At 53.7% G+C, this 16,629-nt stretch overlaps 6 protein-coding genes across 6 annotated transcripts; 4 read left to right on the top strand and 2 right to left on the bottom strand.

Annotated features, from left to right (window-relative positions):
• Positions 1-685: 685 nt before the first annotated feature.
• CKM354_000101900 (uncharacterized protein) lies at positions 686-3,142 on the top strand (the record flags this gene model as incomplete). The annotated part of the gene is made up of 2 exons (XM_044796128.1): positions 686-1,899; positions 1,951-3,142. The coding sequence occupies 2 exons, from the start codon at positions 686-688 to the stop codon at positions 3,140-3,142; spliced, it is 2,406 nt and encodes an 801-aa protein (XP_044652063.1).
• A 1,024-nt stretch (positions 3,143-4,166) lies between these two features.
• CKM354_000101800 (uncharacterized protein) lies at positions 4,167-5,267 on the top strand (the record flags this gene model as incomplete). The annotated part of the gene is made up of 3 exons (XM_044796127.1): positions 4,167-4,337; positions 4,409-4,715; positions 4,780-5,267. The coding sequence occupies 3 exons, from the start codon at positions 4,167-4,169 to the stop codon at positions 5,265-5,267; spliced, it is 966 nt and encodes a 321-aa protein (XP_044652062.1).
• Positions 5,268-6,534: 1,267 nt separating this feature from the next.
• CKM354_000101700 (uncharacterized protein) lies at positions 6,535-9,520 on the bottom strand (the record flags this gene model as incomplete). Its single annotated transcript, XM_044796126.1, has 3 exons — positions 6,535-7,394; positions 7,447-7,925; positions 7,974-9,520. The coding sequence occupies 3 exons, from the start codon at positions 9,518-9,520 to the stop codon at positions 6,535-6,537; spliced, it is 2,886 nt and encodes a 961-aa protein (XP_044652061.1).
• Positions 9,521-11,108: 1,588 nt separating this feature from the next.
• CKM354_000101600 (uncharacterized protein) lies at positions 11,109-12,212 on the top strand (the record flags this gene model as incomplete). Its single annotated transcript, XM_044796125.1, has 3 exons — positions 11,109-11,188; positions 11,254-11,702; positions 11,755-12,212. The coding sequence occupies 3 exons, from the start codon at positions 11,109-11,111 to the stop codon at positions 12,210-12,212; spliced, it is 987 nt and encodes a 328-aa protein (XP_044652060.1).
• A 561-nt stretch (positions 12,213-12,773) lies between these two features.
• On the top strand, positions 12,774-13,914 carry CKM354_000101500 (uncharacterized protein; the record flags this gene model as incomplete). Its single annotated transcript, XM_044796124.1, has 3 exons — positions 12,774-12,844; positions 12,897-13,363; positions 13,418-13,914. The coding sequence occupies 3 exons, from the start codon at positions 12,774-12,776 to the stop codon at positions 13,912-13,914; spliced, it is 1,035 nt and encodes a 344-aa protein (XP_044652059.1).
• Positions 13,915-14,188: 274 nt separating this feature from the next.
• Positions 14,189-16,545, bottom strand: CKM354_000101400 (uncharacterized protein; the record flags this gene model as incomplete). The annotated part of the gene is made up of 4 exons (XM_044796123.1): positions 14,189-15,189; positions 15,239-15,710; positions 15,930-16,166; positions 16,216-16,545. 4 exons carry the CDS (start codon positions 16,543-16,545, stop codon positions 14,189-14,191), a joined length of 2,040 nt encoding a protein of 679 aa, XP_044652058.1.
• Positions 16,546-16,629: the final 84 nt, after the last annotated feature.

The raw sequence follows: 16,629 nt of genomic DNA, 5'->3' as shown, positions 1-16,629 counted from the left end.
CATTGTAAGCAGGCTATCTAGCTGCTGCGCAGTCCTGTGTGGTGCAAAAAACCGCAAGCCCTGGATGGCACGGGCTTGGCCGAGATGCGTGTGGGTGCAGGTGAAGTGTTTTGAGAAGAGCGAGTGGACGGAACTGGAGCGCTAGGAGCGTGATGATGTAGCAGATTGGATGCAGCACGACGGAGCGACTCCCGAAGCAGAAGCGCTCTTCGCTTGCAAGCAAGCGTGGACTGTACAACCGATCACGAGGCTATCTGAACGTACTGTCGCACACAGAGTACAACATATTCTCCAGCATTGCTGGCCGTGTGAAGGAGTATGCCGTATGTATGTAGCTTGTAGCTGGTGTAGGCGTCAGAGTTCAGCCGGACAACGGTCGAAGCCGTAACGAAGCAGGGTTTGCAAAACGCAGAAATCGTGGCTGGCACGACCTTTGGCCGACTGCTTTCGCGCCGTTCGGTCGGATCGCCTGGAAGTCACCACCTTCTCCCGGACACACACCACCCCCAACGGCAGCGACCTCGACCACCAATTCCGCTCGCTATCCTACTCTCGCTGCCACTGGATCGAACGCACCGTATTTCGCTGGGCCGTGACGACCGAAGACGGACTCAGCACACGGGAAACAGGTTGTTTTGGAGGTGAGGAGGCGCAGCTGGCCATCTGGCCCGCGACCGTCACCAGGATGGCAGAACAACGACGGTCACTGCTGGACGGCTCCGCAACTCCCACGCAGGAACGTGCGGATGTGTTCAGTGACGAGCACGAAGTGGAGGACGACGAATTCGCGTGGGACGGTATCGCGGACGGCTTCAGGCCCAATGTCGACAGAGACGAAGGGGTCCCCGACGCGCGCCAAGAGGAGGTAGATGGTCAGCCCATTCGCAGTGTCTCTGCACACTACGCACCCGGAAATGTGACGCCCATCATGGGTGCGTCTTCGAACAGGAATTCCACGAGGAAATCGAGAACCTACCCGAACCCCTTCTCCAGTCCCGAGGACGAACCTGCGCCGGCACAGCGAAATCTCAGCCTTGAATTCGAACGGGACGATGCGGCTGTACGCAGGTCAATATCCTCGGTCTCATCATCACAATTCGCGCCAACGCACTCTCCACGATTCGGTGCTGGACCTAGTCATCCTTACCAGATCTATCCACAAACGGCCGTGGGGCGAACTTTGAGCAACGCAACACAGTCAACAGTGGTCGCTCCTTCGGTGCGACAATCGTATTCGAACAATGTACCAGCTCATCCATACGCCATGTACCCTCAAGGTGTCACTGAGGACATGGACGATGAGGAGGACACAGATGACTTTGGCATAAGGCAGCAAAACCCGGTTACAGTAGGCTTTCCCGGGTTGGGACAAAACTACACGAGACGACTAGGTCCAGACGGCGAGGACCAAGACTTGATTGGCGAAGATGGGCATACAGAACAACTACCGCCATATACACGATACCCAGAGGACGCACCAGAAAAGGCGCCACTACTAATGCCCACGGCACCTACGGCACTGCTCAGCAGAGCCCCGGTGGCTGGGACAGATCCGAGCATGCCATTGATGCACACCATGTTACAACCATCACCAACGCCTGCTCCTCAGTCAATGACCGATGAGTCTGCGTTGCGTCGTGCATCATCAAGGTCATCAACGCATCTTCTGATGCAGTCAGATAGCTCGTCAGAGAACCTGGGCAAAGTTTCCATGCACAAGACATGGAAAGAGAAGTCATGGAAGGAGAAACGAAAAACAAGAATGTGTGGTTTTGGAAAGTTCAAGGGCGTTGCTTTCCAGTGGATCCTCGTGGTCATCTGCGTTTTGGTATTCGTGGCCGCTCTCCTTGGAGGAGTAATTGGTGGTTTCGTCGCTGGTGGCGAGCACGCTCGGAACAGGTAAGCTCGGTCTCATGCCTTCTTTGTGACATGCATTAATCATTGTAGCAGCCAATCCATCACGGTCGTCACGTCGCTATACGATGCTAGTCTCATCGCATCACCGACGTCAGGCGCTCCACCTACGGGTACATATGCCCTGACACTCGGCGCTCCCCAGGAAACGCAGAGCGATTGTCTGACCAACAAGGGCCAAAGAGTCGCGTGGGACTGCGATCTGGCGCCAAATTCAGCCCTCGCTATGGTCGTCCGACCAAGCCCACAAGGTCTCGGTGCTGTGCTTCAGTACGCTTCATACGATTCGGCAATCGCATACGGTGCTCAGCTCAGCTACATGAACACCTCATTCGCGCAATTCCTTACTGTCCAGGATCAGGACGATAAGCAGAATGGACCGGCGTTCTACTTTCAACAATTTTACGACAAGGTAGTCGTCGTTCCCGAGGCCGCGCTCACTACTAGTAGTGGCAGTAAACGAAGAATGAAGCGAGGTTGGTACAGCCCAGGCTGGAAACTACCAGAAGCATGGGCCAGCCGCAAGCAACTCGCCACTCCTGGAGAGAAGCCATGGTTTTGCGTGTGGAACGAGACACTGCTTGAAGGCTTCATCTATGTAACGGAATCGCTTACCACAAGCACATCAACAATACCGACCAGCACCAGCAGTACGAAATCATCGACATCGCCGCCGTCAGCACCAGCATCAATAACACCTCCCCCTACAACTAGCGATACTGGTTCGTACGATGACAGGCCGCCATTCACTGGGTACCCACCGGGTGATCAGATCATCACCAAGACAATATCTGCGCCCATGACGACCGCTACTTACACGGGCCCTGCCTCGAAGTTTGACGGCTGGACGAATTCTATCATGGACGATGCCAAACGACGTCTATTTCAAGCGTCAGCAGATCCGCACATGAGAAGAGGAGACGACGACTACGTCGGGCAAGATTTCTGGAGCACGTTGGAGGTGTTTCCCTTCCTCGTCAAGCTTGAGGAGCGCCGTGTTGGCGGCGCGCCATCACCTTATTGTCAACAGTATCAAATACTGGACGACGGTCGGGCAAACTGGGTTTCGGATCCTGACAGCGGCAAACCCATCGTGATTCAACTCGATGAGGACGATCCCGAGTACGGCAAGAGTGAGATTACGAGCAAGAACAGGGCTATGGTGTTCCCACGCGGAGTACCGAATGCTTGCCACTGCCAATGGATGAGTGGTGAGGGACCACTATAGCCTCTGTTGCTCTGGATCACAGCCGATCTTACCTTCCTCCGGGCCTCCGGTCGAAGCTCATCACTTTAGCGATTCTTGTTTACTATTTCTGATGACGGCCACACAGCACAGGCCAGGCGTGTTCACAAGCGATTTCTTTTTGACAACACTTGCAAGGTTGTTCGGCGTTCCACGGGTCCTTCATACTGGCACCACATGCAGACGCGAAGTGCACAAGCGAATTGGGACTATGGGCACAATGGATATGGGAATTTGGTTCTGGGAAATTTCTTTGTTGAGGGCAAGCGCAGGAGCTGGTGAACATCTGACCACATTTTTTTTTGGATTTCGAAGCAGCTTTTGCTTGCGTTACACGCGTTCACACTCCTGACGAAAAAGCGGAGTCCTGTTTTTGGAGGGGTGGCAGATACTGTGTCTTGTCGGAGGCACTCGGAGCGTGCGGATTTCCATGAATGTAGGAAGAAAGAGATGGTGGAGGTGGAAAGGAAGAAGATTTAGTGACATTGATACTTTACCGCGTACACAGCGACGTCTTGATGAAGATGCGAAAGAGTTCCAGGCAGACAGAGCAAACATTTAATTCGATGGCTGTACTGTATCCAGTGGGATTTCTATCATTCGTGCACAGATGATGGTTTTCATGTGATTGATTCTCTGTAACTGCCTTTTTGCGACTTTGCAAATGCACGTGCCTCGCATCTTCTCCCGCTACTTGCACTTTTTGTGTCGTCGCCTTCCTTCGTTGTCGAGTCGCGGCATGAACGCACCTGTCACAACTTGACGCAGCGGCCGAAGCTTCGCACCTTCTCGGATTCGCGATTCAAAGTGCTTCTTACCTTTTTCACCAACAACACCAGCGACACCAACACGTACTTGTCACTCTCTTTCGATTCCATGCGCCGCTCTTCGCTTTCGACAGCACGTCACTCACTTTCTCTCACACAAACAAGAATCGCACGCAGAGCTGGACTCTTTTCGACAGCCGCCGCCCACAGCCATAGCAAGATCTTAAACTGGAAGTAAAATGGTATTCGGCCCCATCCCGAATCGCGAATACCATGAAGGCTTCATGCGCGAGGCCATCGGCATGGCCGAGTTCGCGCTCGCATCCGACGAAACTCCTGTAGGATGCGTTTTTGTGCATGAAGGCAAAATCATCGGACGGGGGATTAACGGTACGAATGCGAGTTTGAATGTAAGTTGTACTTCCAGAAGTCACACATATAGCATTCTGGAATGAATTTTCTGACGAATACGACCGAGCAGGGAACTCGCCATGCGGAATTCGTCGCCCTCGCGGAGATCATGTCAAAGCATCCACATTCGATCTTGCACGAGACAGATCTGTACGTGACAGTCGAGCCATGTATCATGTGCGGATCGGCGTTGCGGCAGTATGGGATTCGTGCGGTGTACTTCGGCTGTTTGAATGATCGGTTTGGAGGTTGTGGTGGAGTCATGAATGTTCATTCAGATCCGGGCATCGATGGGACTTTTCCTTGCTATGGCGGATTGTTCCGTGAGGAGGCGATCATGCTTTTGAGAAGGTTCTATGTGCAAGAGAACGAGAAGGGTGAGTCGCGATGAGTGGCTGACGACGTTAGGCCGACAATTGCTGATGCACGAGTGAACTACAGCGCCGGACCCGAAGCCAAAGAAGAATCGCGAGCTCAAGACGGAGATTCTGCCAGTGACAGTCACGCCTGTAACTTCGGCGCCAACGAATGCTGCAGCTGCCAGAGCTGCGCAAGCGGCCAAGCTGGCGGCAAAGAAGGCAGCTCTTCCGCCGCCAACGCAGGCCAACAAGCAAGCAGCGGCACCAGCGACTGCTCCAGCTGCGGAAAAGCCGTCGGTGGAGGAACAAGTGAGCACGAAACTCTCCAACCTCTCAATCGAAGCGAAGGCGCAGCCACCTGACGCGAGTTCCAAACCATCGGCGGATGCATCAGCTGCTCCTCGACCAAAGCCACGAGTCGTCCTGCCCAAGGTACCCGTGGCCTTGCCCTTGAAGCCAATTCCAACACCTGTGCTCGGCGTGCACACTGCTACTTCCAAGACAGCTCCTGTCGAGGCCACACCGCTCGCAACGCCAAGGACCCAGTCGCCTGTGAGAAAAGCACCTTGAACGACCATCGCTTTGACGCGTGATCATCACCAAATCAAGCAAATGCTATGGAGCCTTCTACTCGGCCAGATTCGTGAGCTCAAAAGTTATCCACGACCACTTGGCAGCAGGAGGGCTCTCGCATATTACAAGACAACGTGGAAGAGGCAATCCAGAGCATTCCCTAGACCACTGCAGCCAATTTACGACAGCTTCCTACAACCGCGGCGCAGAGCTGCAACACTACGATTCGCAAGGAATCGAGCGGCATAGTGAAGCAGCGGGATACGAAGAACGGGAGGCAAACAGCATGTAGTCTAAGAAGGCAAGTGGCAGCGAACCATAGAAATACAAGTTCAATTGAGCGTGTAAAGAAGAGATAGAGAGAATCCTCTCATCGCTCTACAAATACAAACAGAGAAACAGAACAAGAATCAGGCTCCAAGACCGTCAAATAGCGTTCGCTGTTACCACTGGTTGAATTCCTTCTTGCCCATTCGTGAAATCCAAGTTTTGCTTTCAAAGGCTCGCGAGAAGAACGGGAACTAAATATAGGACACATCTTCGACGCTATGCTCCAACGATGTTCTTTGGCTCAAACTCTCTCTTTCCCATCGTCCTCGTGCAAACGCGGACAGTATGCGAATGCCTTTCAGACAGCCCCAACTCATCCTTGATCGTGAAGCTGCAATGCTTTGAATTCGTTCGTCAATCGATGACAAGATTTACCAAGAAGGAAGCCGTCTTCAGCGCCACCTCCCAATCATAGCAGCGGAAGCAGCAGCAGCAAAAGCGTAACAGCACCCCTCCACGTCAGCCGTAGCCAGCATGTGATCTTCTGTGCGAAAGAAAGTATAGCTCGAGCAAGTAGTGTCAGTGCCAGGTCTTTTGCGCCCTCATCTGAACTGGCCTGGCTAGAGGAATGGATCCACTTGCTCGAGGCCCGTGCGCGGCCGCGTCTCTGACATAGCCACCTCCTTGACCTTTTTCTGGATAAGAACACGATACTGTAAATCAAAGATGAATGGTCCTCGTGTGACAAGTCGTTATGGATGACAACGCGTGGAAGCCGCGCGCCCCGAATGCGCCAAAGGATAGCTTGGTTTCATCGCGTTTCCGAGCAGCTGGATGCAGTAGAAGGATGCGTCTCGACAGCGGTTCATCAGGATCCTGCCTGCTGTTCTCTCTGTTCTGTCTTTGATGCCTCGGCGGGAGGTGAAACTTGAAATAGAAGTCCTCGCGAAACGTCCGTTCATCTCAACGTACCATTCTGCACGTAAACGACTCGTCACACGTTGCTGCCTGGCCATTGTTGAGCATTGTTGCCATTCCACCCTTCCTCCAACGTCCGATCTTCCAGCATTCGGACAAAGTTGCGCTCCTGCCCTTGCCCGCCTTGGCGGCCGTTCCCACCTGCGCGACTTGTCCGCCTTCGAGATCCAATACTGCCCATCTCGCTCGCGGGTTGTCCGTCCTGCGGCGGAGGATAATATGCAGGACTAGGCTGCAATCGAATCGGTTGGTTTGGATCCAGGTGGCTTACGACTCGTTGCAGAGCAGATGGAATGCCGTTGACGTTACCGTTGCCATCCATTGTGCTCGCCCTTTGCCGCCCGGCACGTGTGGTTGCTTGCGCATATAAGTTCTGCTGAGGCTGCTGTGCGTAAGGATGCATGCCGGCTGCAGGAGGTGGTTGTTGGATCATCGGCACTTGCTGACCATAAGCTGTCTGCACGGGAGGGTTGGCAGGATATGGTGGCGGCGCTCCTTGCTGGCTCGGGCTATACATATTCTGATACATGGCCTGTTGATGTTGCTGTTGTGCAACGGCAGGGCTGTTCGGGTAGCCAGGAGTCATGCCATGCATGGCATTGGCATACGCAGCGTTAGCGGCCTGCTGTACTTGAGCAGCTTGTGCTTGCTGCTGCCTTTGCCTGGACATGGCCTCAGCTTGCTGTTGTTGCTGCACACCGGGTGCCGGTGATCTTGATGTTGGCTTCAGATCCATCCTTGGCTGGAAAGGTCCAGTGAACTTTTGTTGTGTGATGAAGGGATGAGTTCGTGCCTGTTGAGGAGTCCATCGTTCGAGCGGATTTATGTTGAGGAGGCCGTGAACGAAGTCAATGAAGGCTTCACGATTGGCCATTTCTAGTTCAAGTCAGCTCAAGTTTCATTTCTGCAATACGGTGGGTTGGCGTACCTCGTTCCATTTCGTTCTGCTTCATGCCCTTCCTTGGCATGGGGTAGGCCCGAATGATGTCCGGCAGTCGTGTTTGCTGGAAGTATTTCTTGCTAGGCTGCTCTTTCGTTCCATGCTCTCGCGAATATTGCTCCATTGACTTGAGTCTGTAGGTCCTTCGCCCAAACTCGTCGTGCACCTTTTCGAAGAACTCTCCTGACTGTTTGCCTACTTCCAGCATCCACGTCGGCGGCAGTCCAAGCATTTCTGTTATCCGTGAGACCTGGTTGTACTCTGAAGAGCCCGGGAATAATGGAAGTCCCAGGAACAGCTCAACAACAATACAGCCGAGTGACCACATATCAATAGCAGCTGAATATGGCAATCCAAGAAGCACTTCCGGAGATCGATAGAATCGGGATTGAATGTAGGTGTACACAGTTTGTCGCTCGTCGCATGCGGAGCCGAAGTCGATGATCTTGATGATGGGACTTTCGAGGCTGTGAAATGTCAGTAAATGAACGGACTCTATGTGCAGAACGACTCACTTCTTCAGCAGGATGTTCTCCGGTTTCAGATCACAATGTATCAACTTAGCCTTGCTCAGCAGACACAATCCGTTCAGTAGTTGCTGAGCAAACACTCTGACCAATGTTGTGCTCAAGCCCCGGAACTGATTCTGCTTGATCAGCTCGTACAGATTCACAGACAGCAGTTCGAACACCAAGCACAAATGCTGCCTGTGAATAAAGGTGTCCTTCAGCCGCAGAATGTGGTGATCGTCATTCTTGTCCATCCTTCCGTTCAGCAGATCCAGTACAGATACCTCCATCATGCTTTGATTGAAGTACGCCGTCTTGTTCTTCACCACCTTGACAGCCACCACCTCTTGTGTCTTCAAGTTCTGACATTTTACGACCTGCCCAAAGGTACCTTGCCCTAGCACGTCCAAGATCAAGTATCTGTTCTTATGATTCGTCTCTTCTGACCCCAGAATATCGTTGACGTACAAGATGTAGTCACTGTCCTCGTTATCATACCCATCATTCTTAACACCTTTGCTTGGCTTTGTCAGCACTCTCCGTGGGTTCCGCGAAGACTCGTATTGGAAGGCGGGATTGCATATTCGATATGTGGCCGGGAGGTGTGTGGTGAGAGCCTGCAGTGGACTGATGAAGCCACCTTCTGGATTCGCTCTCCTGAAGGGTGGCTGCGTGTTGACCTGCGCGCTCAAATCGGACGCGTTGTAGACGCGAGAAAACTGAGGCACCACATTCTTGCCGTGCGCAGATTGCGATGGCCTCTTCTCAGGCTCGGGAGCCTCTTGTCCAAAAACAGCATTCAGCTGTTGCGTTGCAGACTGGGGGTAGTATGATGCGGGCGTCTGCAATGTCGACTGCAGCGGGGGCAGCTGATTTGTGTGTGCGCGCGCTGAAGCGGGTGGAGAGGCGTAGTACCTTCCTTGCTGTGTCGGAGATGCGTACTGACTCTGCCTGTTAGGAGACTGGCGCGCCGATTGCTGCGGTGTGTATGACGTATACTGCGTCGGATTGGCGCTGAGGCTCTGCTGTTGCGGCGGACTCGTATATGTGGTGGGCGAAGTGTTCATGGGCGAGTATCGTGCGCGGTTGCCGCCGTCGTCCTGCGCGTGGGTGGGCAGATACTGTGAGGACAGTCTGCTCTGGGCGGGCGGGCGAGAGTATTTCTGCTGGTTGAACGGGTCCGCGTCCATGTCCACGTCCATCTGGCTGCCATTGTAGTCCATGGCGGTCGCGTTGCGCTGGCGGGTTGCTGCTTCTTGCGGATTGGGCGTGGAAATGCTCATCGACGCCGCCCGCGAGGCGATGGACGGCGACGACTGGTGGTAGGCTTCGTACTTTTGCTGCTTGGTCGAGGGCGTTGAGGGCACGAAGTGCGGCTGTTGCTGCTGCTGCTGCGTCGGCGGTTGCTGCACGGGCAGGCTGCTGCTCGCTGAAGAGGGCGGCGCGGCTATCTGGCTATCATATCGCTGCGTGGACTCGGTCGGCGTGTGGGCGGTGGTGGAGGAGGCAGAGGCCGAGTGGTGTTGCGTGCTCGCCGGCGAGGCGAGGTCCATCTGACTGTGCAAGCGGCCAGCGAACGATCGCAATGCAGCGCGGCGGTTGACTGCGCGTGAGTTGCAACGTGCTTAGCGCCTGCGCCGACCAGGTACAGACCGTGCTGGGACCTCGAACGGGCAGCTTTTGGGCACGAATCTGCCTCAGCTCAGCGCCGCCGTCCGCTGCCGCCCAGTCTGGTGTCGGCCTGCTCGTCGTCGTCGTCGGTGGGCGATGGGCGTCCCCGCTATGCAGGCCAGCGCACAGATGGTGCCCGTCGCAGGTTGGTCGCGCGGTGGATTGTCGGCTAGGATCAGGACAAAGCTCACGCTTGCCGTCAATCAACGAACCGCCCGGCCTTGCTGATTGCGACACGACTCGGGTAGCCGATCCGGAACAGGTGACGCAGCGGGATATGGCAGGCACAGGTCTATAAGAGATCGGGGGCGGAGGCGGCAGTGGAACCACAAACGACGGCGGAGCAAGCAGAGGAATACGATCCACTGGCGTCGTCAGGCTGAGGCCCAGCAAGGTTTCAACTCGGCCCCAGTTGGCTCCTCGCTCAATCAAAGCCTCGTCTCTCCTGCAATCACCTGGAGTAGCACCTGTATCACACTCTTTTGCTCCTCCTGAACACGCGCACACAATCGTAGCTATGCTGATGATGGCCGTCGCGCTCTCTGCTGCTTTGACCTCGATTGCGCATCGTTCAGAAGTGCTTCTGCCCGTCAACGCAGATTGATAGCTGACAGACTCCACCAATTGGCACCCTGGCACGCACATCCATCCTGCCCAACGCACAGTCATCAACGTCCCGTCGCAGATGAGCTCAAGGTGATGGCCACGCCTCCAAGCAAACGTTCACGATGCTATACGGGCGTCTGTACGGCATGCTAAGCTTTCATCTGTGTATGGAGAGCCATGGTAGGCGACTGCAAAAAGTTGTCATCTTGCAACGAATGACACATTGCAGCAGCACACGCGATGGATTGTGAGTAGTAGCGGACAAGGCATCCGATGCAGCCATTCTAGAACATTGTTCCCTTTCCTACTAAGCAGAAAAGCGATCAGATACGCGCTTCCATTCGAGGTACTAGGGGCTTCAGAACTCGCTGGCACACCGCGAAGCGTGAGAAATTGCCATTTCACAACAATGCAATTCTGTCGCCATAGTACAGGAACGCTCCCTGAGCACACAGAGGACCATGTCCCATAGCTATGCTCACTGGCAGTCAACTTTGGGAGCAGGACTGTAAGGATGGCTCACAGTCTTGGCGTGCATATGTGTTGCACTTCTTTGACTGAGGCAGGCACGACCTATGACCTTAGATCATGCAGACAAGACATGGAAAACAATACTGTCTCAGCTTGCCCCTCGCGTAACGTGAATCAGAATTGAATTCACTGATCTGGCATGTTCCAGGCTGATTGGCGAGCACCGGAGACATCAAGAATGCACTTGTAGCTACAGCGAGAGTGCGAATGGCAGCAAGTGCCACAACTGCACCTTCCATATAAAGCTGGCGGTCATCGCCATCTTTGCAACTCCAAACCTCCACTTCGCACCTTCACATTCACGAAGACCGCTGTCCGTCCAGTCCACACAACATGTCTGGCCACCAAATTGTGGATATCGATCCGCATGGCGATGTGGTACTTGCCTTCAACAGCACAGACGGGAAATCTTCGTACGTCGGGCAGACAGATGCTCAGTATTTCGAGTTCGGTTGCTAATAACTAATCCCCTTCGCAGCACTCGTCTGCGCGTATCCTCGGCAGCACTTTCTTTCGGGTCTCCTGTCTTCAAGAGGATGCTTCAATCGGGTTTCAAAGAAGGACAACAATTCAAATCCACTGGCTATGTCGAGATTCCGCTCGAAGACGACTTGGAGAGCATGACAGTGATGTGCAAAGCGCTTCACTTGCAACATAAAGCTGTGATGGTGAAGCTGAGCTCTGACGAACTACTGAACGTGGCCGAGGTATCCGATAAGTACGACTGTACTGAAGCACTTGCCCCCCTGGCAGATTACTGGTTGAAGGATTGCGAAGCAGATCGTGGCACGCTCCTTGCCGCATACCTCTTCCGACGACAAGAGCGGTTTTCGAAGATGGCCTCGTCCTTCTTCGTTGACTGTTACGATTATCGTCCCCAGAGCACGAAAAACACCATACTCTCGGAGCTTTGGGAGACTCTCGTTAGTAAGTAGGCACTCACAAAACCAACTATGCGACCATTACTAATTCGTGCAAGCTGCAATGGAGTCTCAGCGCGCTGCTATCGTTGACGGCATATGGGATTTCATCGAAGAAGCCCAGTTCGAAGTCGATGACGCTGAGGAAGAATACACTTCATGCTTCGACGATTGCGTCGCGAAGTCAGTGTACCAGTCTAAATTCAAGCGTGCTCTTCGTGAAAACCTCTTGAACCCACATCGGTGCTTTCACATTGATTGCGGCCTGGGAAGAAGGGTTATGTTTCTCGAGCAAGCGAAATTTGATCTCCCAAAGAAAGACAACAACTACCCTTGGAATACTAAGAAGCACATGTGCCAATACATGAAGAGTGCCAAGAGCGGGTCCGAGTGGGAGATCGACTTCAGAGAGGAGGGCGAGACAACACGAGAGAGTTTGCCCAAGATTTGTCTCGGCTGTGTAATGGAAGGAAACATGTTCAGGGTGAAGGACTGCAAGCATGATGAGGAGGTTTGAGACCATTACATGGATGACACGGATACAATGATCGGGAACAAATAATGAAGGCGACGTCGCGATCTTCTATGCTATCTTCGACACGCATTGACCTGGTCGCCCGGATAGTCAGATGGACCAGCAGCAGCGTGCACGTGGAAGGATCACATACGTTGCCTCATTGGCAACGCGAGATACCTGAGCAACGAAGACGCTTGTGACTTACTTACACTTCGCGAAGCGCTCGAACTGTAAGTCTTTGACGTAAACCGATATGCAGATAATGCTCACCATCATCGATGAAGTCGCAAATTGGGGGTGTTTCTCGTCCGATTTCGAGGTGCCTCTTCGCAAGTGAAGAGGCTCGACGAGGGGAAGAGTATCTGCAGAGAGCAATGATACAGTCAAGGCAAGGGAAGGTGTGACGCGAGGTGATGCGCAGCCGTTTGCTGCTGCACCTGCGAGATCGAGATCCCTGTTGGTTGAAGTTGCTTTCCGCGAATACTTCACTTCAATAATGCTCGACACTTGCACCACTTCTCTAACCTCCTCATCAACTTCGCTTCACCACACATCGTCACCATGTCGGTCGATGTAGTGGACATTGACCCGGCTGGCGATATTGTTCTCGTCTGCGGCCAGGGCGACAATCAGTCAGTGCGACTGACCAGCGACTCCAGCACTCATCACTAACTTGAAGCGCAGAAAACTCCTCCGCGTGGCATCCAATGTGCTCTCCTTTGGCTCGCCAGTCTTCAAAACCATGCTTGGTCCTAGTTTCAAGGAAGGCAAGCAGCTGTCCGTGCAGGGTACACTCGACCTGCCGCTGCCCGACGACGACGGCGGAGACATGACAATCATTTGCGACATCCTACACTTGCGCCACAGCAAGCTGTCCAGGCGGTTGGACGTGGAGAAACTGGAAGATGTGTCCATTCTCGCTGACAAGTACAACTGCACGGTGGCTCTGGGACCAATCGCAGAGCATTGGGTCAGAGAACTCCGCAGTGCTTGTTCTGACGCCACAAGAGTTAGCTTGATTTGCTCTGCCTTTCGCTTGCGTCTGCCCTTGATGTTCAAAGAGCTTGGGCGCGACCACATTCTTCGTCACGGCGCTCCATGGCAACTTGAAGGCGACCGGCCTGAGCACAAAATGCTTCAGAAGGTTTTTGGTAATTGATTCGAATCACCTTTATCTTTGGTGCCTGTGCTGATTGTTAACCAAGATGCCGCACCGAACGAGGCATTCATCGTTCGGACCAAGCTTGGGCATTTCTTTGACGAGCGAATTGCCGCCTACTGCGATACAGGCAGGAAAGCTCCCAACAACTGCTTTCGGGGTGTCAAATATGGCCCCGACTTCGTGCGAACCTTGAAAGAAGCTGGGCTTTGGCCCTTTCACCGCGCTACTGGACTCACAATTGAGGCCATCATGGAGAAGATGAGGTCGATCGGATGGAATCAATCGCTACTGAGCGTTGCAAATTGCAACAACAGGAACATGATGGGCGGTGCCATGGGCGGTGCCACGAGCGGTGCCTGCTTCTGCACGCTTGACCTGTGGAATGATAACCGTACACTCGCCAGTCTCTCCGAAGCAGAAGCAGACAGGATCACGAACGAGATTCCAGATCTGTGCTTGGAGTGCGTGCTCCAAGGCCAGTACTGGAAGAAGACCGATTGCAACCATTCCCAGGACCCATCGTTGCCGTTTGGACTCTGAGAGTCGCGTCATCCTGAGCATTGGTCGGACTGCTGACGGTGAGCTGTCCATGCATTCATCAATGACCGACGCCGGTTAGCGTTTCGTCTAGAGCATGTGGAGTGATTGCTGCTGGTTAGAATGTCGTGGGAACAGCACGCCGAAAGAAACATGCGCGCAGCAGGCATCAGATCTGTACACAATGCATTCAACGCAGTACTGTTGATCCTGTCTCGCAAACGCCCAAAGGTATCATGACAAGCAAAAATACGAAACAGTCGTGATCATGCCATTCTCACAACGCATCATCAAACGACATCCCACTTCCCTCCCACTTCCTCGTCTTCAGCACTCTCATCTTCTTGCTTGGACTCCTCAGCCCCTTCTCCCTCTCCACATTCGCCAGCTGGGCTCTCAACCTCGCATTCTCTTCCTCCAACTCACCAACCCTCGGGTTCTCCTTCCCAGAAACCTTTCTCCCAGTACCTCTCAGAGCCAACGAGCCCACTCTCTGCGCCAGCCCATCAACATTGGGACTCTGCGGAGGAATATTCTCCTGATCCTCAAGACCTCCCTCCTCATCCTCGTACACTGAGATCCCCCTCGCCATGATCTCCAACTTCCGATCAACGTGCTCATCCTGTCGATCCATTTCCTCATCTCTCGCAGCACGCCATCTCCGCTGCTCGAGCGCCATCTTTGCTTCCATTTCAGAGAAGACTTCATCGCGGATCTGTTCCTCGACTTCATCGATGCGAAGTTCGGAGTTGGCCCACGCAGCTTCAGCTTCCATGCGGCGATTCGTTTCTTCTTGGAGATGAAGTTGAGCGATCTCCAATTCTTCTCGTAGGCGGGTGATTTGTTCCAATGCAGCTTCGAGATCCTCCGTGAGCGCAGAGGGTGTGACGCGGCCAGAACCAGGCGCACTTCGTGAGCCAGGCGCGAGACCGATGCTTTGGGTTGTGCTTGGGACGCGAGGGTTCTCGATCTTCTTCGCAAGAGCGGAGTATCGTAAGATCTGGCTCGTGGCATTGTAGTCTCCAAGCGGGTCTGCTGTGACGATCATGACAGCTTTTTGTCTTGATCTGTGGTTCATGCTAGTTGCGGCGAGACTGTCGCTGAAGAGGAGCTCGGTGAGCTTGCACTGGCGGAAAGGTACTAGAGCTTGAGCGTTTGATTTCGCATTCTCGACTTGCATTTGCATGCATTGGCCGAGATACATGAGAGATGTGTTGATGGCTCCGCCTTCGGCGAGAGTGGCACCGGCTGTCTTTGCTTGACGAGCGCGTTCGGATCCTGCATTCCATGTTAGAGAGCGAATGGAAGATGAACATATTTCACTTACCGGCAAGGTCAGCAATGGTCATCGTGCTGCTCGCCCATGGCCCGGGCACGCCATGTCCACGGTGACGCTTCTTGACCTCCATACAGAAGAAGCCGTGACTGCGTGATGATGTGGCGTTGCTTCCTGTCCCAGCAGTTTGGCGCTCTCGGAGGCCGGTCTCGAGCACCAGGAGAGCATCATCAAGGTTCGAGCAGACAACCTTTCGGAGTCCAGCCACCAGCTTCCGATCGGGTGAGCCTTCTGTGGCCTTGAATAGGAGTGCTCGTCGCTTCGCTGGCGACTTTCCGGGTGTGGGTGCAGCAAGCAAATCGAATATCTTGTCGTTGTGAACTTCGTACATGCTGATGACAATCGCGTACTCGGCATCTTCATCGATCTCAATCTCAATGTCTTCGGTGGAAGGGGAAGAGGGTAACTCAGAAACACGAGGGGCATAGCGCTTCGAACTGGGTGCGGACATGAAAGACGATTCCTGATGATGAAAAGACTGTGTAAGCTTTGCGATACTGCGTGTGAATCGTGTAAGATGAAATTTTGAAGGTGAAGGGGTTAGGGGAGAGGTGGGTTTCTGATATGCGCTGATATCAGGGTACAATCTGTCGTAGACGGTTGAAGTGTCTTCTGACCGATGCTGCTCGTTGAGAGTGGGGAAGGCGCCTGGTATGGCTGTTGGCAAAGTAGAGTCTCGTACAAATGCTGGGGTGGTGGCTCTCGACATTCGGCTGACATTTCCGTTGTCGTAAATGCTGTCGAGGTAGTCGCCTGCTCTGTAGATTTGCGACTCGGCTGGGTCCGCAGTCTGAATCGAGTTGAATGCAAAGACGCTGGTGTCCGTCTCTGCAAGGTAAGGTTCGAGATGTCGGTAGAGGACGTCCAGAGTGAGCTGGGTCAAGCCTCGCTGGCATCTGTCGCCCAAGATTGTATGCGACTGCTCGATGTCAGAGTCTGTGTGATCTCCTCTTGCTAATTGTACTCACCTTTCCCGACCCAGAGACACCCAGTGTTGCAAGTAGGCCATCTCGGCCTAGTTTGCCGGGCTCGCCAATGACTCCCTCGATCAATGGTATTATGCCTGTGCTGTCGAAGACATCGCGCTGTTGTGCGTCCTCCTCGAAGACTCCAGTGAATTCGAAGGTCTCCACCGCTTTCCGTCTCGTGTCGTTCGTTGGCGGGTTGATGGTAATGTGCGTCGGAAGCTCGTCTTCGCTGCTGCTCTCCTGGACGTCGAGGAAGCGCTCGTTGTTGTGTCGGCTTGGTCGCAGACGCAAGAACACGTCGAACAGTGAGGTCGGCTTCATGTTTTCCATGTTGAAGGCAGTTCGGATCACAGCAGCCACTTTATGCAAACGATACAAGGACTGCGCCGTTCAGTGAAACGCCGCGCCAAAGTT

Source organism: Cercospora kikuchii (genome assembly GCF_019650295.1).
Source record: "Cercospora kikuchii DNA, contig_00001, whole genome shotgun sequence".
Lineage (NCBI taxonomy): Eukaryota > Fungi > Ascomycota > Dothideomycetes > Mycosphaerellales > Mycosphaerellaceae > Cercospora > Cercospora kikuchii.
This window is presented reverse-complemented; position numbering and strand designations above follow the sequence as displayed.